This window comes from Magallana gigas, chromosome 6 (assembly GCF_963853765.1).
Source record: "Magallana gigas chromosome 6, xbMagGiga1.1, whole genome shotgun sequence".
Taxonomy (NCBI): Eukaryota; Metazoa; Mollusca; class Bivalvia; order Ostreida; family Ostreidae; genus Magallana; species Magallana gigas.
Genome location: NC_088858.1, coordinates 1,527,607 through 1,550,805, shown reverse-complemented (window position 1 = coordinate 1,550,805; position 23,199 = coordinate 1,527,607). Strand labels below are relative to the sequence as shown.

Sequence of the window (23,199 nt, the reverse complement as noted above, 5' to 3'; positions counted from 1 at the left end):
GAGGGAATCTACTTTGCCCTTGTTCCTGCGTCGTCCTTTGATTGTCCTCTTAACCGTTTGTTCTTCATCTCTTTCTACTTGAACAGCGTATTGAATTTCTGTACAATGATTAAAAAATCAACAGTGTTATAAAATTTAAACATCAACACGGCTATAGCCTGCTATTGATTCACGAGTTTTTACCTGTCGCTTGAAACCAAGGTGACAAGTTCCGGTGGCTGACTGATCAATAAGGGTCCGAACGGAGCGCATCGCGTACAGGCAGACGACAATACCATAAGACACCAGAGGACCAGAACCAACCTCAAAACCCCGACACCGAGGTAAGACATTCTTTCTACCGTCAGAGCCGGAATATTAAAAGCTACTGCTCACTTTCCATATCACAGCAAGAAAACTTGACAAATTGAATTAAGGTCACAGGATAGGTAAAATACGGAGAAACTGGGTATATATTGAAAACTCTTGTATGTTTAAGTTGAGAAATTTATTTCTTCTCTGCTAAATTTAAAGTAAGTTAACTTTGAAGGATTTAAATATCATGTTTTCGGATGGAAATTCAATATACATGTAATTATAAAGGATTAGATACGCAAATTCTGTTACAATAAGGACGACTAGGGAGAGACTTCGTGATAAATAATTAACATACAAATGATTAACATACAAATAATTAACAGAAATGATGAATCATTTGACAAATATTAGTGTCCCAGGTTATTCAGATTGCGTGTCTATACCCTAGTCTTGAAAAACTATCTGCTGAAAGGTAAATGAGAACAATTGACGTAGAATTACTTGTTTATGCACGTTTACTGAAGTACATGTTTAATCTAGCTTTTGGTAGCAATCTTAATGACCATTCACAAAGGTTGAACATACAATAACCGTATATACATATACATGTACTAGTATACCAGCATTTCGATATACTTTATTCATTTACATAAAAGGGATATATTTTTGTCATTAACCAAAATATTCATTGAATAGTTTAAATATATCATCAATTTATTTTTTATTTATATGTAAATATAAACAGAATTTAAATTTTAGAGTTACCTGTTCCTCAGTATATGTAAGATGTGTGTGTGTGTGTGTGGGGTTTTTTTTTTAGATATTCTATTAAAATCTTGGAATGTATCTTCGGGGCTTTTTTTCATGTAAAAGTAAACATAGATTTTTTTTTATTTTTTATGCTTTGCGTTCAGTGTACATTAATTGATGTAAGCTTGTTAGATAGTATATAAAAACATCTTTCAAATTGTAAAAACATGTGTAACTGTGCGTAAATAATATGTTTTGTAAACCCAAGTCGACCATCTTTAAGACACAAATTGTATTTGTGACGAAGAGTACTGACGGGCTCAGTGGTTGGGTGGAGAATTTTATCCTTCGATGGATTTACTTTCTGGTCGTAATGGCTTCGTCATCTGGACACATGCATCAAAGTTGTATGCATTTTTTCCCCAATCAATTTAATTAAGTAGACAATTGTTTATTGATTTGATTATTTAAAAATTCAGTAAACGATATTAAGGTAGTATAAAACAGATAAGCTAAAATGTTCCTATGGCTCAGTTTTTCTGAAATTTTGATAATTTGTTATTCGGAGTGAAATTTATAAATACGTAGAATTTAAAAAAAAATCCAAACTGACATTTTTTGCCAACATCGATCTGAATCTCCTTTCAATAGATTGCAAAATGAAATAGTCATTGTTTGAATTTGTTGTGCGAATAACTTACTTTTTAAGATCTTACAAAATTAATATTTGTACTGCTATTTGTACAGGAGACCTTTTTGTTACTTATGGACATTGAATTAACTCTAACTGGTAACTTGAGGTAATTTCTGATGCAATATAATGTAAAAATAGCACTCGTAAATAATCATTTTTCATTGCAATACTTAACGGTCTCTTAAAAGAAATTGTATAGTTCAAATTTGACTAAAACCTAGCACTATGATTGCCATGACCCCGCAATTAAAATATATTATAATAATAAAATTTTGACCATGGGTTTTAGATCAATTGAGGTGTTAGTATATTTGACGGGTGTGAAAATTGATAAAAATCCTAAATGATCAAGACGTTGATACGTTTTTGACGTTAGTCTTACTATGACGTAGGCAACATTCTTCATACGATATAAAATAATTTTTTAGCCAATCAGAAAGCGCGTTCCAACCAGAATTAAATTATTAACATTTCAAGACCAATTAAATTTCTCTGTATAAAAGGCAGATTTATGGTACGAGTAAAAAAAAACTCCGGATAATTCAAAGTTATCGAAGATTGCTGAGGATCGGCGATTGTGTTTTTGAGAAAATATTTAAAATACATATCTTTAATTTCACGGCTATTTCGTGCTACCTTAACTATTGATCACTGTAACAGGGCCCTGTGTTATCCTACAGAACATAAATTGGGGCATTCTGCAGAGTAAGATTTCGGAATTTCCGTTTTCGTTCCCGTTTTCTAAGGCAGCGGTTTTTTTTCTCTAGAAAAATTGTTGATTGCATCAGTTTTGTGTGCATTCATTTGCTTACAATCAGGGGAAAAGCTTGATTGGATATAACCGATGATGTCTTAAATATTCATTTCATTTTGAAACTTTTGATTAGATGTTGTCTATGTACTTTTAAAAAGGAATAGTTGTATTGATCGTTGTTCTTGTCTGTGTGATGATAAATATATCGGGATAAATAGAACCAAAACATAAGAGGCTTATGATCCCCGTAAAACAAATACCCACACTAAACAGTATCATCTCCTCCATCAGGATCACTAACAATTGTACTCTGCAGACAAATATTTGCTGTATGTTTGGAGTGGCGTTCGATGGGTATTTCTGACAATTGCAATTGTTGAAGATCGGCCTGATTAACCCTCCATTATGTGACGATTCTGTGAGTGCTTGTACAATCCATGTCTTGCTGAGAACAAAGCTTGTTCACCGGCCCTAAGTACGGTTGACGAGATGGTCTCTACTCATGTCAGTTTAACTAAGGATCTCCTCACACAGCTCTTAGCACATAACAGTGGCGGACTCATTATAACCCATCAGTGATTCCGGTAATTTATAAGATAAAGTATCCCCGGCCCGTCATCGTTGCGTAATCCGTGAATGATACATTACCTTTGTCTCCTAATTATCCCCCTTTGTACATCATGTTCGATAATTGTGACCTTGTATTGTTTCGGTATGCAAGTATTTTTGGAATGAAAATTTAATATTTTGGAGATTAATTAAGTTTAATTTTTAGCTCACCTGAGCTGAAAGCTCAAGTGAGCTATTCTGATCACATTTTGTCCGTCGTCCGTCCGTCCGTCCGTCTGTCCGTCCGTCTGTCCGTCTGTAAACTTTTTACATTTTGAACTTCTTCTCTAAAACCGCTTATCCAATTTCAACCAAATTTGGCACAAATCATCCTTATGGGAGGGCGAATATAAATTGCAGAAATAAAAGTTTGATCTGTATTCAAAGCGGAGAAAACCTTGAAACTGTAGAAAAAGGGGGGTGCATTTTTAAAAATCTTCTTCTCAAGAACTACCGAGGCAAATTCAACATAGTTTAGCATAAATTATCCTTATGGGAAGGAAAATATAAATTGCAAAAATTAAGTGGAAATTTTGTTTCAAATCTGAGTTATTACGAAAATAATAATAAAGGAAATGCGTGTTTCAATCAGTTTAATAGCTTCGGGTTCGGCATCCGGTAAAATGATTCCATACTTCTAAAACGAGGTTCTTTGTTTAAAGCAGCCATGACATTATACGAAAAAGGGTCGATCTGACTATGATGAATTTGCTTGTTGTGCAACAGTTCGCGTATGAAGGGAAATTTTGAAACATACAAAATATATTGGTGCCGATTTTGTGAAGTAAATTGAGGCTAAATATTTCAATGCGTTGACAGTTTTCACACATGACGTTGGTGTTAGCTTGTTCTGATTTTCGTTTCGTTCTCATTATGCTTTGTAACCTGGAAACTATCGTCTGTATTTCGTGATTTTTACGTATCAAATCAAACAGAGACTTCGGTAAATCAAACAGTTAACTGTTTACCTGCGCAAATTAAGCAAAATCGGATGTAGGGGACGGGTACTGAAATACAATTCATTCTATCGGTAATTCGGCATTATCTTTTGCGTAATGGTACATGTAGATTAATGCAATAGGTTTTGTTGAGATGCTCGGCATTTTTTCGAGTTTATTCAGTTTAAATAGAGTTTGATATCGCTGACGGAAATATGTAGGTATATACATGTATATATATATGATTCATTTCGAAAAAATAAATTGTGTTCTTTATTTGTTATACATGTAGTGCATGTTTCTTGTGTTTAATTGTTTACAATTTCTATTTACTAACCATATTTGAGTGTTAAGCTTCGAATTATAAGCAAGATACAGCGATTTGCTCACAATTCTATGTTTGTACACAGATCTTAAAAACTAAAGCTTAAAAAAGTAAAATATTTGTCAATATTTATTAAGAAAATTTTCAAAGTCTGTTCTTCCAGAAACCAACTTTAACAACTTATTGTATTGTAAACTTAACCTTTTTAGCTCACCTGAGGGTGGGGCCACAATGGGGGGTCGAAGTTTAACAAATGAATATATAGAGTAAATCTTTAAAAATCTTCTCCTCAGAAACTAATCAGCCAGGAAAGCTGAAACTTGTGTGAAAGCATCATCAGGTAATGTAGATACAAATTTGTGAAAATCATGATCCCCGGAGGTAGGGTTGGGCCACAATGAAGGATCGAAGTTTTACATAGGAATATATAGAATAAATCTTTAAAAATCTTCTTCTCAGAAACTAATCGGCCAGGAAAGCTGACACTTGTGTGGAAGGATCCTCAGGTAGTGTAGATTCAAAGTTGTGAAAATCATGACCCCCGGGGTACGGTGAGGCCACAATGGGGGATCGAAGTTTAACATAGGAATATATAGAGTAAATCTTTAAAAATCTTCTTCTCAGAAACTAATCAGCCAGGAAAGCTGAAACTTGTGTGAAAGCATCCTCAGGTAGTGTAGATTCATAGTTGTGAAAATCATGGCCCCCGGGGGTAGGGTGGGGCCACAATGGGGGATCGAAGTTTAAAATAGGAATATATAGAGTAAATCTTTAAAAATCTTCTTCTTAGAAACTAATCAGCCAGGAAAGCTGACACTTTTGTGGATGCATCCTCAGGTAGTGTAAATTCATAGTTGTGAAAATCATGACCCCCGGGGGAAGGGTGGGGCCACAATGGGGAATCGAAGTTAAACATAGGAATATATAGAGTAAATCTTTAAAAATCTTCTTCTCAGAAACTAATCAGCCGGCAATGCTGAAACTTCTTTGGAAGCATCCTCAGGAAGTGTTGATTCAAAGTTGTGAAAATAATAACCCCTTGGGGTAGAATGGGGCCACAATGGGGGGTCGAAGTTTAACATATGATTAAATAGAGTAAATCTTTAAAAATCTTCTTCTCAGAAACTAATTAGCCAGGAAAGCTGAAACTTGTGTGGAAGCATCCTCAGGTAGTGTAGATTCAAATTTGTGAAAATCATAACCCTGGGGGTAGGTTTGGGCCACAATGGGAGGTCGATGTTTTAGATAGGAATAAACAGAGTAAATCTTTAAAAATCTTCTTCTCAGAAACTAATCAGCCAGGAAAGCTTAAACGTGTGTGAAAGCATCCTCAGGTAGTGTAGATTCATGGTTGTGAAAATCATGATCCCCAGGGGTAGGGTGGGGCCACAATGGGGGGGGGGGGGGTCAAAATTTAACAAAGGAATATATAGGGTAAATCTTTAAAAATCTTCTCAGAAACTAATCAGCCAGATGTTTCTTTATAATTGTTAAGACTTTGGCCCCAGGACAATTCTTTGGCCTCCCGAGAAGGTTCATAGTTTGATGTACGTTTATATCTAATATATAAACTATTGTTAAGGATCATTTTGAGAACTGCAATACTCAACATATGATAAGACTATAAAATCATCTTGTTAGAAAAGGGACTAATGATTATAAACATAAGAATATCCAGGGGAAAATGGATTTTATTTATACAGGATCTACATGTATTATTGTACATTGTCCAGATAGTTTGTATTATGACTCCATTAAGCTGATTTTATCATACCTATTGTTCCTCAGGTGAGCGATGTGGCCCATGGGCCTCTTGTTTATTATATATTTTTATAAGTATTTTATTCCTTTATCAAGTTGACTTATGAAATGCAGAAAAACAACTTGTTTATTAATACTCTCGCGATTTGATAACAAAAAAAAGTGGAATCGCGGAATTAAGTACTTGGATAAAATAAGGAATTGACAGTACATGTATTCTGCTACTCTTATTGATGATCTTGGGATGCATTTTAAATATGTTTAAAAATAAAACAGATCCTTTAATATCGCCTATCGATTTCAGCCCGTAGAAAGTTTCCAAACAAACTGTTTATACTGGATATTGACAAAAATTCTTTATTAACAACTGACATAGTTCGAGGACAGGAAGGGAATCTTCAGGAAGGCTTCAGATCCGGCCCACTGTGTATACATCACTTTATGTAATGTAGAGCAAAACTTCTTTGTTCAAATTTGTTTTGTAAGAATGGTATATATTACATTATTGAACCAATGTCTTCAAAGGTAAACAAAACCTCTCTGGCTTGCATTTTATAGCTGCTCTGACACTCCCCCCTTTTTTTTATTTTAAAAAGGATGGGATACTACAATAAGAAGTTTTTAAAGTTTTCAGTTTAAAGTATCTTTATTAATATATACACACACAGCTTAGCCAAATTTCAAAACAAAAATTGGGGTTAATATGTTTCTTTCGGCGCTACGGTGTATTTGTGCACTGAAAAAAACAAGTTATATATAAATCGCCCTATTATTTTTTTTATCGGAAATGAACTGTGGCTTCAAACATAAACTCATTATATCTTTCAAAAGAAATAAATTTAAATAATCATTAAGAAAATTATCATCTAGATAAGTTAACGACATTTTTACGCTGAGAAAAAGTGTCAAACTTTTACTCAAATAATAACAGACTTGTCAGAAAAATCTTATGAATTCAGATCTAGAATCAAATGTATGGATCAATGAGGTGAAAGGTTAGACATTGTACGAAATAAGCTAATTTTAGGCAAGCATTAAATTTTTCTAGCTGCAGGTCTGTTGCTCCCGGTCTGAAAAAATTCGGATGGACGACAGGGAGCTAGAGTGCCACCCACTGAAAAAAATAAGTATTTATTTCGGACAGTGTGCGCGTGTTTTGGACTGGTTATCCTTATTAATTCGCAAAATGTTGTACATTTGGCATTGTTTAATATAGATATATAATACAAATTGATAAATAATGCAAAATATACAAATTAGGGATGTTCTAAACAGTCTGTTCAAAGGCAAAGGAACGAACCTCTTTAAAAAGATACGAAATGTTCTTTTTTCTTTTTCGTAATGTTGAATCCTATTCGGGGAAATCTGTATTGAGTAACTTAGAAATCATCTAATGAGATATTGCTAAAAAATTAGAGGGATATTTTATGAAATTGAATTTTCAAATTGAAAATTGAGAGAGAGAGAGAGAGAGAGAGAGAGAGAGAGAGAGAGAGAGAGAGAGAGAGAGAGAGAGAGAGAGAGAGAAGGTGTTTATTAGTCCTGAATTCTATTTTGCCAATTGTTACCTTAACTTGTTAAAAAAAAAACTGACCCGTTTTCTCATTCTTTAAAACGTTTTCTTGCGGGAAAAACAAAACATATTTTGTGAAACCATTGAAAAATGAAATCGCTGTAGTAAAAAAAAGAAAAAAAAGTGGTTTTAAGAATTTAGATTTTATCATTGCAGTTGTGTTGTAAATGGTGGATTTCACCTTTTTAAGAAGAAGATATTTGTTAGAATCATTGAATTATATTACTAGTAAATGACTCCCTTTGTAGAATCATTGAATTATATTACTAATAAATTACTCCCTTTGTTTGAATCATTGAATTATATTACTAATAAATTACTCCCTTTGTTTGAATCATTGAATTATATTACTAATAAATTACTCCTTTTGTTTGAATCATTGAATTATATTACTAATAAATTACTCCCTTTGTTTGAATCATTGAATTATATTACTAGTAAATTACTCCCTTTGTAGAATCATTGAATTATATTACTAATGAATTACTCCCTTTGTTTGAATCATTGAATTATATTACTAATAAATTACTCCCTCTGTTTGAATCATTGAATTATATTACTAATAAATTACTCCCTTTGTTTGAATCATTGAATTATATTACTAATAAATTACTCCCTTTGTTTGAATCATTGAATTATATTACTAATAAATTATTCCCTTTGCGTTGGACAGCACGTCAACCAAGGAAAGTTTTACCATTATGCAATTTCCTCAAATTACACGAAGAAGAAGTACACATTTCGAAGATTTTATAGAAAAATGTTTTTTAAGAAACGTTAATGTAATATAATTTACATACATGTAGGTAAATGCACCCCCCCCCCAAAAAAAAAAAAAAACCCAAAAAATCTTCTCTCAACTAGTATGGAAAATTTGATTCTTCGTTTTAACTATCGATGTTTGATAAAGATAACCATATCATCGATAATGCACCGATATATCGATAATCGATAAAACCTTTTGCCTGTTGATGATTATAATGGCAATGTTCTGGGAATCGTACCTACTACCGTGTAACAATATGATCAAATTTCATCTAAAACCGATGATGAATTTTTAGTGAAATGTTGATATATCAAATTAAAATATAGATAACCGCGTGCCTTTGATATACAATTATTGGTAAAGGGTATGTATCGATCAATTAGTCTGAATATTTCATTAGCTATAAACCGCGTAATTAAAAGGACGTGACGCAAACCCGCGGCCCTGGGTCCTGTTTTTGTGGAGGGTTCTGTTTTATATTAATCTAGATATCGATTTATTGCAGAATGTCAATATTGAATTCTATTTCCTTACAATGCAGAGCATTCTTGTTTTGTTTTGTGGTCAGTTACTTTCTTAAATAAAAACCTTAACAAGTCGTGGAATGACTATGGTGTGGCCCAAGAGTCATCATCGCTAGGTTTGATTGATCCAAATTACTTACATTATACGTACATGCCAGCGCTCCAATAATCATAAATTCCTTTGATTTATTTTGCATGAATCGTTTTGAATGGTGCGGGTTCTTTGCAGAAAATTGGTATCATTGAAAATATATTGGCTTACCATAAAGGGCTTTAGGTCTACTTCGCTCTCGTAAGGTTAAGCGAAAATTCGGTATTCAAACGGACTATGTACTTGTTTGCTAATACTCATGTTTTTGAAAATCAGCATTTCACTTTTTAAACAGATGTTTAACGAATGTTGTGTGACGAATCAGAACATTTTAATAATTTAGATGAGCAAGGAGAAGTTGTGAAATTTCCTATGTTCAATTCATCAAACCCTCTGTTTTATTTATGTCCAATTTTACTGTTCATCAATTACAACATATATTGATTATTATTTGTTTTTAATTTACATTCAAATATTGGCACAATAGGTGCTAGGTCTGTCAGAATACACCAAATCTAAATCGATATTTTTTATACAGACTGGCATTATCTCCTCCAATGTTTTGCAATACCAATGAAATATCGGAAACGGAATGCAGAATTTTGATTACAACATTGACCTAATATCAATTATACGTTCTTTTTTCTTTGTTGCCTTGTAGAGCCTTCGTAAGGTATTCCAAATTATCAAACACTGGCGGACTGGGGTGGGATTGGACTTAGCGTATATTTATAAATAATGATCCAACAACTTACCTTAAATGATTTGAACTTACAATAAATAAGTCGCAAACTCCCATCTTCCTTTTTCTCACCAATGAAGTAGAAAATTGAGAATTTAAGAAATAATACAAAGATATACACATGTATAGCACTATAACAACCTGAAGAAAACAAAGAAATAATACAAAGATATACACATGTATAGCACTATAACAACCTGAAGAAAACAAAGAAATCATACAAAGATATACACATGTATAGCACTATTACAACCTGAAGAAAACAAAGAAATAATACAAAGATATACACATGTATAGCACTATTACAACCTGAAGAAAACAAAGAAATCATACAAAGATATACACATGTATAGCACTATTACAACCTGAAGAAAACAAAGAAATAATACAAAGATATACACATGTATAGCACTATAACAACCTGAAGAAAACAAAGAAATAATACAAAGATATACACATGTATAGCACTATAACAACCTGAAGAAAACAAAGAAATCATACAAAGATATACACATGTATAGCACTATTACAACCTGAAGAAAACAAAGAAATAATACAAAGATATACACATGTATAGCACTATTACAACCTGAAGAAAACAAAGAAATCATACAAAGATATACACATGTATAGCACTATTACAACCTGAAGAAAACAAAGAAATAATACAAAGATATACACATGTATAGCACTATTACAACCTGAAGAAAACAAAGAAATCATACAAAGATATACACATGTATAGCACTATTACAACCTGAAGAAAACAAAGAAATCATACAAAGGTATACACATGTATAGCACTATTACAACCTGAAGAAAACAAAGAAAGAAGAAAACAAAGAAATCATACAAAGGTATACACATGTATAGCACTATTACAACCTGAAGAAAACAAAGAAATAATACAAAGATATACACATGTATAGCACTATTACAACCTGAAGAAAACAAAGAAATCATACAAAGATATACACATGTATAGCACTATTACAACCTGAAGAAAACAAAGAAATCATACAAAGATATACACATGTATAGCACTATTACAACCTGAAGAAAACAAAGAAATAATACAAAGATATACACATGTATAGCACTATTACAACCTGAAGAAAACAAAGAAATCATACAAAGATATACACATGTATAGCACTATTACAACCTGAAGAAAACAAAGAAATAATACAAAGATATACACATGTATAGCACTATTACAACCTGAAGAAAACAAAGAAATCATACAAAGATATACACATGTATAGCACTATTACAACCTGAAGAAAACAAAGAAATAATACAAAGATATACACATGTATAGCACTATTACAACCTGAAGAAAACAAAGAAATCATACAAAGATATACACATGTATAGCACTATTACAACCTGAAGAAAACAAAGAAATCATACAAAGGTATACACATGTATAGCACTATTACAACCTGAAGAAAACAAAGAAAGAAGAAAACAAAGAAATCATACAAAGGTATACACATGTATAGCACTATTACAACCTGAAGAAAACAAAGAAATAATACAAAGATATACACATGTATAGCACTATTACAACCTGAAGAAAACAAAGAAATCATACAAAGATATACACATGTATAGCACTATTACAACCTGAAGAAAACAAAGAAATCATACAAAGATATACACATGTATAGCACTATTACAACCTGAAGAAAACAAAGAAATAATACAAAGATATACACATGTATAGCACTATTACAACCTGAAGAAAACAAAGAAATCATACAAAGATATACACATGTATAGCACTATTACAACCTGAAGAAAACAAAGAAATCATACAAAGGTATTCACATGTAAAGCACTATTACAACCTGAAGAAAACAAAGAAATAATACAAAGGTATACACATGTATAGCACTATTACAACCTGAAGAAAACAAAGAAATCATACAAAGATATACACATGTATAGCACTATTACAACCTAAAGAAAACAAAGAAATCATACAAAGGTATTCACATGTAAAGCACTATTACAACCTGAAGAAAACAAAGAAATAATACAAAGGTATACACATGTATAGCACTATTACAACCTGAAGAAAACAAAGAAATAATACAAAGATATACACATGTATAGCACTATAACAACCTAAAAAAAAGAAAGGTGTCTTGTTATTTTATGTCGAGTAATGCAACGGCATAATGCAAGGACGTGTTTTTGATATCAGGAAAGACCTGGAGAGCAGATCTTTTAACATTGGCTATGCCTGTTGTCCAATCCTTTTTGAATTTATTTAATAGAATATGTTAAAATAAAAACCTAAATATTTGAATCTTTTCTCTACTAAGATACGAAGTGTAAGGCTAGAAGTCTATCTTAAATCTTAAGGTGGGTCTGATAGACAATTGATTAAACATCCGGGTCCTGAAGTTCCGTGTCTTCGTCATTACCGACTTATTTAGCACCAAACAATTTCGTGAACATAAAACAGTCTTTAACTATAAATATAATCAGTGCGTTTATTATTGCCCTTGTATATTTTCCTTACGGACTTCGATTGCAAGGCAGACATCGTATCACATACAACGCAGGCAGAGCAGTGGTAGAATAGGGCCATGATTGCCTGCAGATTTGAACATATTTTATGCTTCGCGTCGGTTGACAATGGTTTTCGAGGGGTGTCAATTTCAACTGTTACCCCCCAAACAGGCACTATTTATTTATTGACTAATGCCAAAAGGATTTGACATAAGTTCCAAAAACTTATAATGTCCTCTCCTTTTACATAATATATTACAATATTACAATGCCATACAATGCTAGTTAACATTTATAACAGTTACAACATTTAATAGAATTAGGATAGATCAGAAAGTTATGCAAATAATTTAAAAACTTAGATAAATCTACCACACTTTTGTATAATTGTATGGACTTCTTTAAATATTTTTATGTTTTCATCATAAGATAAAGTTTTGTCACCCCAAAGTTAACAAATGTACATCAATTATATTCAAAAATTTCCTTATTTTCGTATCAATATTTTACATGCTCCTAAAAAGGGGGGGGGGGGCATATCCATGATAATTCAATTTTTCATATGTAAATTTCAAAAAATTAGTTGCTGCAAGAAAAAGTGGGGGGACCAGCCCATGAAAAAAGTTAACACGGAACTGAACGTTTTGTTATCCTATAGGTCTATATAAGGAAGCAAATGTAAATATTATGAATTAATCATTGCCTGTCAGGGCGGCCTATAAATTACGTCACATAAAGTTTGGTCGTTAATTGTAGAACATTTCAATCTATTAACATCGTAATCTGTCTGTAATCTTATATTATTTGATAGTAATTTAAAGGGGTCACCTTTCGATAATAATGTGGATAATACTACATTACAATCAAGATACTCTCAACGTTTTAGAATTTTCAAATTTAACAAAATATGACCATACAATTGTTTTAAATTTTTTTGGAAAGGTACAAATCATAATATACCAATTGGGATTCGAACTCATGACTTACAGATTGGTCGTTAACACTCAAACCCACTGTGCTACGTTGTAAGCTGTAGGTAACAATTTTGGAATTTTTTTAAAATTATACTTCATTTTATTTTTTATTTCGACTCGAACAAATAAACACGGTGACAAAACACAGTAAACAAATCAAACGGTGAGTCGTTCTAAACACTTTGATCTGTCGTTAAAGAAACTGACTGAGGTAGTAGTTTGGTCATTATTGTCCTTTTAGCCATCGTCGGAAACCCACGGTCGGTTTCGCGAGACCGACCATGTGTTTCTAGGTAAGAGAAGCGAGACCGGCCGTGGGTTTCCGACGATGACTTTCAGCGCTTGACTGGTTTTAGCTATTATGTTACCCTGCAGTGTTCTGCTTTTGACTGTTAGTCTGTAAACTTTTCACATTTTTTACTCATTCACTAGACCATTTTCAATCAAACTTCGAAAACAATTATAATTAAAAAAAAAACACCTCGTAAAACAGAGTTTTTTTTTAAATCATCAGAAATACCAAAATTTGCAACAATTTTTTTTTTTACTTTTGTAAAATGTAGCTAGATTTTGTAATTTATTCTTAGATTAACTATAAAATTATTATTTTTCAATACAGTACTATCAATGACGAAGTCATTAGAGTAGGAACCCACCTTAATTTCAATATACGAGAGTTTAGAAACTGTGCATACTAGTAACTGTGGGATTGTATCAATATTATTGCAAATAATTAGTGTAACCCTTATTGTTTTAAAATTGTTTTTAATTAATTTAACTTTAACTGATTTTTATTTAAGAAGTTTGACTGTATAAGTGATATCATATCTTATAGTTATTATTAACTTATATAAATTTGACTGTATAATTGCTTTGGTATCTTATAATTTAAAATGGCTTTCAGATCCGAAACCTGTAGATACACAGTGTTTTGGGGGTTTTCAGTGCTTCACACATGTAATCTCATATAAGTTGTTCATGTATTGTAATGTAATCTACATAACTGTATTTATGTCAATATTTCAAGTTAATAACTGTTGGTCCAAATGTGTTTTTAAATATTTATATGTACGTGTAATTGTAATCTTATATTAGTTTAACAGTGACGATTTACCGTGAACAAAATTGTTGTCGGTTCTACGAAAACCTTTTAATGTAAACTTAATGGTTATCCATAATCGTTAGTTCCACTGTTTATGTGTGTACACCATTTCTACTCTGCATCAGTGGAACGTTTACATTACTAGCCCTCTCTTTGTTACGCTTAGTTTGCTTCAAAGCCCGGAGTTGTTCGATTTCTCTCGGAGTTGTTCGATTTCTCTCGAGCAACGTCATAAATGCGTTCAATTATTGGTTGAAAGTATATAATTATTTAAAGATTTTTGTCATTAAGGGTATTCTGTTTGATTATATACATATATTTATATAGATTTATCGATATAGCAATAGTCCAGTCAATTCCACACATAAGTTTTTTTCGTCGGGATTTTACAATTTGCTGGTTTTTGGGTTTGTTTTTTTTTTGGGGGGGGGGGGGGGTATTAAAGTGAAACAGTCGATGCAAAAATGATGACGAAAATATACGTGATTTTATAAACAAAACAAAAAATATTTAAGTAGAAGATTTGTATCATAAATCAATGTTCTGCTGGAACAGTTAACTAGGGGTCTGCTGTGCCGTGTTGTGCAGTAAATTGTCTCTCCAACTATCCGCGACACCGGAGCTAATTAAGACACGGTGGTGTTTTTGTCTGGTGCCGTCAGATGGTATATTGCTGGATATCGTTACCTGTCCCGATCATTACCTGGCTACAGGTCGTAGTGAAAGTGTCGGCCATGACGAGGTAGATTAGTTCGTCCTATTGACAGCGGCCCAGATCGATACGGTGCCAGCATCAGAGCTGTTAGTTTGAATAATTCATACAAACGTTTCTACCTCAATGTAAAGTTTTGTACAATCGATCTCTCTTTTTAAATGTTTTTAAAAATCTATCTTTTCAGGTAGTCGATACGTCCCAGCCGCGCCATCTTGGTCTTCGCTTGGATCTGTGGAGTAAGAGTGCCAACCTCCAACAATTTATCATGTAACTCTCAGCCCGGATTTACAACCGTGGCAGAAAAGGTGATTCTTGTTCAAGAGTAATAGTGAACCGGACTTAAGGCCAAATAAGACGTTGTCATGGCGAAGAAAAAAGAGGGATGCTGCAAGAAGTTCATGAAATTTCTGTTCTCGCATGTGGGGCTGTGTGTTCTGGTGGCGCTGTATTGTGTGGCGGGGGGATTCATCTTCAGACATCTAGAACAGAACAACGAACAACAGATCTGTTACGACTCCAGGAATGAGTACGTCCCGATGGAGAACAAGACTCTCTCTCAGATGATCAGCGTTATGACAGAAAACGAAGGCAACGCCAATAAAGACGTGATGACAATCCAGCTCAAGTCCATCCTGGAGACGTTCAGGGACAACAGTATCGCCATCGGATACGGCGGAGACTCCTGTGGGGACTACGGCAAGGAGGGGGGACCACCTTACAAGTGGTCATTCCCGGGGGCCCTCTACTTCTCTGTCACCGTCATATCCACTATAGGTAAGCCAGCGCTTTTTTCTTTGGTCATAATTAACGTACGGTGTAATATAATGTAATAATCACGTCATAATCAAAGGTAATATTACGTCAAAATCAACGGTAATAAAACGTCAAAACGGATAAGAGGATTAAAGCAATATCATATGGCCACCGTCAAAACGCATTTTGACCTAGGGTAATGAAAAGATATGATAGAACTTATATTTCATTACATGCTCTTGTAGATTTCTATCCCAAATATTCGAATTCATAATGTTTAATAAAATAACTTTTGACTTTTAGTAAGATAAACCTTGTAAACATTCTGCGGAAAAAAACTTACTGGATAATCCATTTAGAGACTTCAAAACAAGCAGACAAATTAATGCAAAGACGGAGAAAAGCGGATCACATATGTAAAACTTATACAAGATTAATATTTAGTATTTTAAGAGTGATATGTTGCCAAGAGAACGCAATAGGAATTTGCTAACAGACAGACAGACAGACTCAGAATACTTGGCATTTCAGTGTCGCACTGTGGCAGGTTTGGTTCGGGTCGGTCAATTTCCTGATACCCCTTTCTCTCCTGTATTAACCACAATTTTGTTTTTCTGAGTCCCAGTGATGAATCTATTTTTAATGAATTTTTAATAATGATGCGCTAACTTGACATAACCTGGTGATACATTCTGGTAAATATTCATTTGTCGTCACTTCCCACCAAACTTTGGGTGTGTACACCGATACGGGATTTTAACCCCAAGGTCATCAAACTTGGGGGTTAGGTGAGAACAATTCTTTTTTTCCTTTTTTTTTTTGCTTATAACGTCAACAAAAAAACCCAGGTTTTGTTTAATCATAAAAGGAGAACATTAATTTTCATTCGAACTTTTTCTGTTTTCCAAAACATCGTATAAAAAAGGTGTAGATATATTTGTTTTCAAAGATTCAACGCTCTAGCTGTATTCCATTTGATATGTTTCATGATATTTCAGGAATACTTTGTTAGAAGCTAACTTTATAAAAAAAAGAAGAAGAAAGAATTGTTTATGCGCATGAAAACTATCTTTAAATGCTAATGAAATGCGGAGGTTGGGTTGTGAAAATTTGGATGCTCTTCTTACCTCACCCCCCCCCCCCCACCCCACAATGCGTGTCCCTGCAATAGACACGTTACGAGTTTTGGTCAACGATCTGACACCTTTCTGCCGGTCTTGCATAATTGTGCATGTTGAACATCCCCAGGGAACGGAAATATTGGGTGGGACAGCTTTGTCTAAGAATCGTTCTCGGCAGCAATGTCTCAAGTCTTGTATAAGAATCGTTCTCCTGATTATTGTTCTTGAAACAAAATTTACATATGATTTACATATGATTAGCATATTTAATTGCATACCCTGCTATACTTTGATCGGAACATAAGTAGATTCTAATGATTTTATAAGCAATGGTGCCAGAGGACCGTCGCCCGGATCGATCCCTGTTAGAGCCGCGGGGATTAATTCTTGATTGGCCCTATTGTTCTTTACGGGTAGAAAAGAGAAAACCATATCGATTGCTTCATATATATATAAATAGTTCACTATTTTAAAATTGATTTTTGAAAACAAAGAGAATTGAGTTCTTTGCAGCTAAACAGATTTTTTTAAAAAATCATCCGACCATTTTCTATGTGTATCGCATCTGTCATACAAGATACTTATAAAATTCCCTGCATTCACCATCCACTATAAAATATACCTCCAAGAAAACTTTCCAACATCAACCCCCCCCCCCCCACCAAAACCCCACAAAATTAAATCTTAACCATTCCCTCTTCGATGAAATCCCCCCCCCCCCATTCCATATTTTTGATAAAACAATAAAGCAATGGACGCACTAGGACATCTGATAGTATAAATCCATTATTTAACATTATTGAACGTTTTCATTGGAATTTAAATAATGAAAATGTCCTGCACTGGATCAATAGACTGGAGCACAGTCGAATACACCGCGCCATCGATCCAATTATTGCTGGCAAATTTCTATAGGTTCCATAGCGCGAAATGCACTTTTCTAAAAAATGATCAATAGCCATGAATTGATATCATATTCTTGATACACATTTCAACAGAGCCCCCCTCCATACCTGAAATATACGTGCCATGCTTTAATAATTAATTTTCTGCTTATTCCTATAAACGACAAATAGCCATTAAAACTAGCAACTTAATTTTTAAACTTATAAAATCAATTCCATTAACCGACGCGTGTTGGATAAATGATAACATCCTTTGGGGGAATCATGGAAAAATTATTATGTGTGTTTTAACATGAAATATAAATAGTTATAATTAAACAAAAACAAACAAACAAAACAAAAACATGTAAACACAACGCAAGTCAATAGAAACCCTCGACCAACCTCGCGTTCATGTATTTGAAAACTGGCCGGTATGACGTTATAACGCAGTCATTCTGTGCCGTCTGTTACAAGACCAAAAGTTGTAAAAATCATCTTCTAAAAAAATGTTTCCCATATATTGCATATCAAAATTGGCAAAAAGAAACAATGGGTAAATTTTTCGGTCAGTACAATGGGTCACAACGCCTGAGCAATATTCGGGTCTCAAAATCGAATATCTACCTCTTAGTGAATTATAAACATCACAAAACGCGCCTCGCTGTAGCCTGCTTTGATTTTTAGTCTATTGTCTTTACAGGGTACGGACACATCGCGCCCAAAACTTTCTGGGGGCGCCTGGTGTGTATAGCCTATGCCATGCTGGGGATTCCCCTCATGCTGCTCTGTCTAGCCAATATCGGGGAGGTCCTGGCCGACATATTTCGATTCATATACGCCAAGATCTGCTGCTGCGGCTGCTGTCGAAAGAAAGACAAAACCAAGGTAGTCCAGATTAAACCGGTGGCACAGGAACCCAACTGGAACAGCGACAAGTCCAAAATCATCACAGCGGCCCCACCCATGGGCACCAGCGAGTTCACCAAGATCCCACCCAAAACCCCTGATAGTGTCAAGGGAAGCGACGACGGCAAGCCAGTCAAAATCATCCCCCTTGACATCCGGTCCTTCAAGACACAACAGGAACTGGCCAACCGGTCCCAGCAGGTGCGCGGGGAGCCGATGATCATGGACGACGACAGCGACGACGAAGACGACGATTTGGACGAGAAGAAGATCACTGTCCCTCTGACGGTGACGATGATTGTCATCGCTGGCTACATCCTGGGCGGGGCCATGTTATTCGGATTGTGGGAGACATGGGACGAGCTCCAGTCCGCCTATTTCTGTTTCATCACGCTCAGTACCATCGGGTTCGGTGACGTAGTTCCGGGCACGGATTTCGATAACCCCCAGCAGACGGCGCAGCTCATCCTCGGCGCGGTCTACGTGCTTTTTGGGATGGCCATTCTGTCAATGTGTTTCTCCCTGATGCAGGATGAAATTATCGCCAAGTGCAAGTGGGTTGGACAAAAATTAGGACTTGTTGATAAAGATGAGGATTAAGGAGTGTTGTTGTTGTCCACATATGGACGAAACTTTGCTGCTGATGAAATTTTCTAATTTTGGAGTTTCGAAATATACACTTTAAATTTCTGTAAAGTAATGTCTTTTTTGCAAATATTCCTATATATATATATTAACGGATGATTGAGCTTGATGTGTCCAGGGGACATTGTACAAAGGCATTGAGGTGCCCGCCTATCAACCAAACTTGTAAAAGTCCTGTCTTGGTCCTAGTTCCCCGCCGCTGACACGGTTTAACTTTATCCTGATGGCATGGTCAATCGCAGGAAATTCGTATTTTTTCTATCAAAGAATGACCCTGTTTTTACGATTTCTTGCAATGTGACAGGATGTAAGCCGGTACTTAGTAATCTATGTAGACTTGTCCGCCTCTAGATTTTTGTGTATTTTTATCACTATTATATATGGAGCCCGTTGGGTGCTTGCAGGGGTCGGGACACGGATACATTTGGGTGTGGGCTCTGCTGTTGATTAACTGACCAACCCCTGGAGGCACCCAGCCAAGAAATACTTAACACAGAAAGTATTGACATCCGTCCGAGTTTTCTCATACTATGTAGAACTCAAAGTTTACATACATTTTTATTTGTATGATATGTATATTTAACCATATACTCTTTTTTTTTGCAAACGTGTGTACTAACCGCCATGGTGTAGACTCGGAGGGAACCTACATGTGTCCTGCCTACTCTTCATATTTTGGGAATCTCTATTTTCTTACAATGTTGTCTGTGATATTCATGTTACGATTAATAAATTTTAAGTTTCCATCTCTTATAGTCTCCGTGTTTTTTATTATTGAATTTGGACAAACAATAGGGGAAAGGCGCCTTCGTATAGTAACAAACCATTGATGAGGACGTGCTCGAATGAGAATTCTTGTTTGCATTTTATAGATAAAAATATTTACTCGAGTTATTACTTTTTCGTCTTTTTTTTTTTATCCAAAGAGGCATTTCTAGCATAATGAAATATCATAGATTAATCAGTGGTATGAGATGCCATGTATCATTTTTTTGGTGCGATAATTTTACTACTCTACTGAATTGTCATCACTGTATTATCAATAAAAACCTAATCAAACTCGACCTTATGGAGATTAGAGGACCGCCAATCCAAACAATTCTCCCGGCAAGATGTATAATTTTACACTACAAAATTGCTAAATAACACTCGATTTACGAGCAAAGTAAACATCCAAGTCTCATAATTCATTAAGAAATTCCTGTATTGGTCTCCTGCCTCTAAAGGTAGCCATGAACCAACACTGTTGTCGATCCGTTGTAAATCTCTCTCTCTCTCTCTCTCTCTCTCTCTCTCTCTCTCTCTCTCTCTCTCTCTCTCTCTCTCTCTCTCTCTCCACCCTGCTTGTTGTTAGAAGAACAATGAAGTCTTGGTCAGATACTTAGATCGACAAACAATGTATATTGATTGAGATTAGATTCGCTAATTAGCCTATAGTTTTCCCAGCACTCAGAATCATCATCAATACACACCAATCTCACGAAATGGAGGCTCGAACAAAACGGATCCGGCTTTGTCTACATTGTTTGATTATGGAAAGAATTTACTTATCCGATTGTCAATCAATATGAGGGAATTGTGGGTAATAATTGTCTGCCTGGATCAAAGAGAGACCGGGGTTCAATTTATAATTCAATCATAAAAATGTTCATGTCCAATGACATTTCAGTTTAAAGTAGTTCAAAACTACTTGAAGTAGGCAGTTAATAAAGTATGTAAATAATGGACAAATGGAGTTCGTAAAACTGGATAATACAGAAGGAACAGAAAGCAGACAGCGCTAATAGCGGAGTACGGACCTCATTTAACGTAAAACTGTTCAACATAGGTCAATGGCAATTGTGTTTGTTCAAAAGGCATTTCTAACAAATAAATCGGTAATGGTTATAATACACACCATGAAGTGATAAGATCGTATACACTGCTTTGTTATAAGATCGTTTACATTGCCGACTTATGTCACGAGACTAAATTGATTTACTTTTCTGTGGTTTTTTTCTTCACTGAACCGACTTACAATGCAGATCATAATAATTACTAGTATGTGACATCATATTGATGTTCAAATGCCATAATATAAGGTGGCATATTAATTTCTGCCCCCTACATGCAAGATAAATTATGTCAACATGCAAGAAAATTATGTTAACATGCAAGATAATTATGTGTACATGCAAGTTACAAGTCTGGATTTTTATATGGGTAAAATCACTTATGCCCGTATCTGATATCTATAGTGGCATATCTCTGCCCATTGTGTGCAGGTTATTTTTCCATAAAATATGTCGACATGCATTATAGATATGTTGACATGCAAGATAATTTATGTCAACATGCAACATAACTTTGTTGACATGCAGGAAAATTGCAATCAGATAAGAATTATACAAAATCTCAAAAATTCTCAAATATCGCACACTTGTAACATCCAAGATGCTACCTTTTTATGTCGACATGTAACTTATTTATGTTAACATGCAAGATAAATATGCTGACATGCAACTAATTTATGTCAACATGTAACTTATTTATGTCAAAATGCAACTTATTTATGTAAACATGCAACTTACTTATGTTGACATGCGAGATAAATATGTTGACATGCAACTTAGTTATGTTAACATGCGAGATTAATATGTTGACATGCAACTTATAAGGTTGTATGTCAACATAACTTAGTCGCATGTTAACATAACTAAGTTGCATGTCGACATAAAGAAGTTGCATGTTAACATAACTAAGTTGCATGTCGACATGAATAAGTTGCATGTCGACATAAAGAAGTTGCATGTTAACATAAATAAGTTGCATGTTGACATCAATAGGTAGCGTATCTAGCATCTTGAATGTCACATGTTGGCGATATTTGAGATTTTTTATAACTCTTATTTGATTGCAGTTTTCTTGCATGTCAACATAGTTATGTTGCATGTTGACATAACTATCTTGCATGTCAACATATTTATCTTGCATGTCCACATAATTAACAGAAAAATAACTTGCACACAAGGGGCAGAGATATGCCAACATAGATATCATAGATGCTAGATGCAACATAATTATGATGTAACATACGACTTATTTATGTTGACTTGCGACTTATTTGTGTGAACACGCAAGTCATTTAAGTTAACATGCAAGAAATTCATGTCGACATGAGAGGTAATTGTGTTAACATGCGACTTGTTTATGTCAACATGCGAGTTAATTATGTTAACATGCAATACATTTATAACATGCGAGATAACTCGCACGTTGACATAAATAAGTCGCATATCAACATAATTAACACGCATGTTGACATAAATAACACACACACACACACACGCTCCATATCTGCATAATTATTTCGCATGTAAACATTAATAAGTCGCATGTTGTCATAATTATGTTGCATCTTGCATCTATGATGTCAGACTACGGCATTAGAAAGTCATTTTACTCACATAAAATCAAAATCTCTAAAAGGATTTGTAACTTGCATGTCAACATGCTTATCTTGCATGTTGACACAACTATTTTGCATGTAAACATATTTATCTCCCATGCTGACATATCTGGTAGAAAATAAACTTGCACACAGGGGCAGAAATATCCCACCAAAATAATAAGAGTAAAACTGCAATTCCATTTCAATATACTTACACGTTACATCTAGCAGTATTTGAAATCTTTAAGTAATAATACAAGTGACATAAAGTTGTATCAGAGTTTATTGACACGAGTTGTTGTATGTTGGACTTCAAAGC

General features: G+C 34.3%; 1 protein-coding gene across 2 annotated transcripts; it reads left to right on the top strand.

The window, feature by feature from the left end:
- The first annotated feature begins 166 nt into the window (after positions 1-166).
- LOC105320894 (potassium channel subfamily K member 18) lies at positions 167-20,201 on the top strand. Of its 2 annotated transcripts, none has more exons than XM_011419031.4 (3): positions 167-323; positions 15,323-15,912; positions 18,600-20,201. In XM_011419031.4, exons 2-3 carry the CDS (start codon positions 15,501-15,503, stop codon positions 19,403-19,405), a joined length of 1,218 nt encoding a protein of 405 aa, XP_011417333.1. In that variant the 5' UTR covers positions 167-323; positions 15,323-15,500; the 3' UTR covers positions 19,406-20,201. The 2 variants fall into 2 exon arrangements, with proteins under 2 accessions (XP_011417333.1, XP_011417342.1); XM_011419040.4 differs by lacking the exon at positions 167-323 and adding an exon at positions 15,010-15,224.
- The last annotated feature ends 2,998 nt before the right edge of the window (positions 20,202-23,199 follow it).

What these genes read in the sequence shown, in the direction of transcription:
- LOC105320894 (XM_011419031.4), top strand. Translation starts at nt 15,501, where the DNA reads ATGGCGAAGAAAAAAGAGGGATGCTGCAAGAAGTTCATGAAATTTCTG. An exon ending in CACCGTCATATCCACTATAG is followed by an intron (nt 15,913 to 18,599) that starts GTAAGCCAGCGC and finishes TTGTCTTTACAG; the next exon opens with GGTACGGACACATCGCGCCC.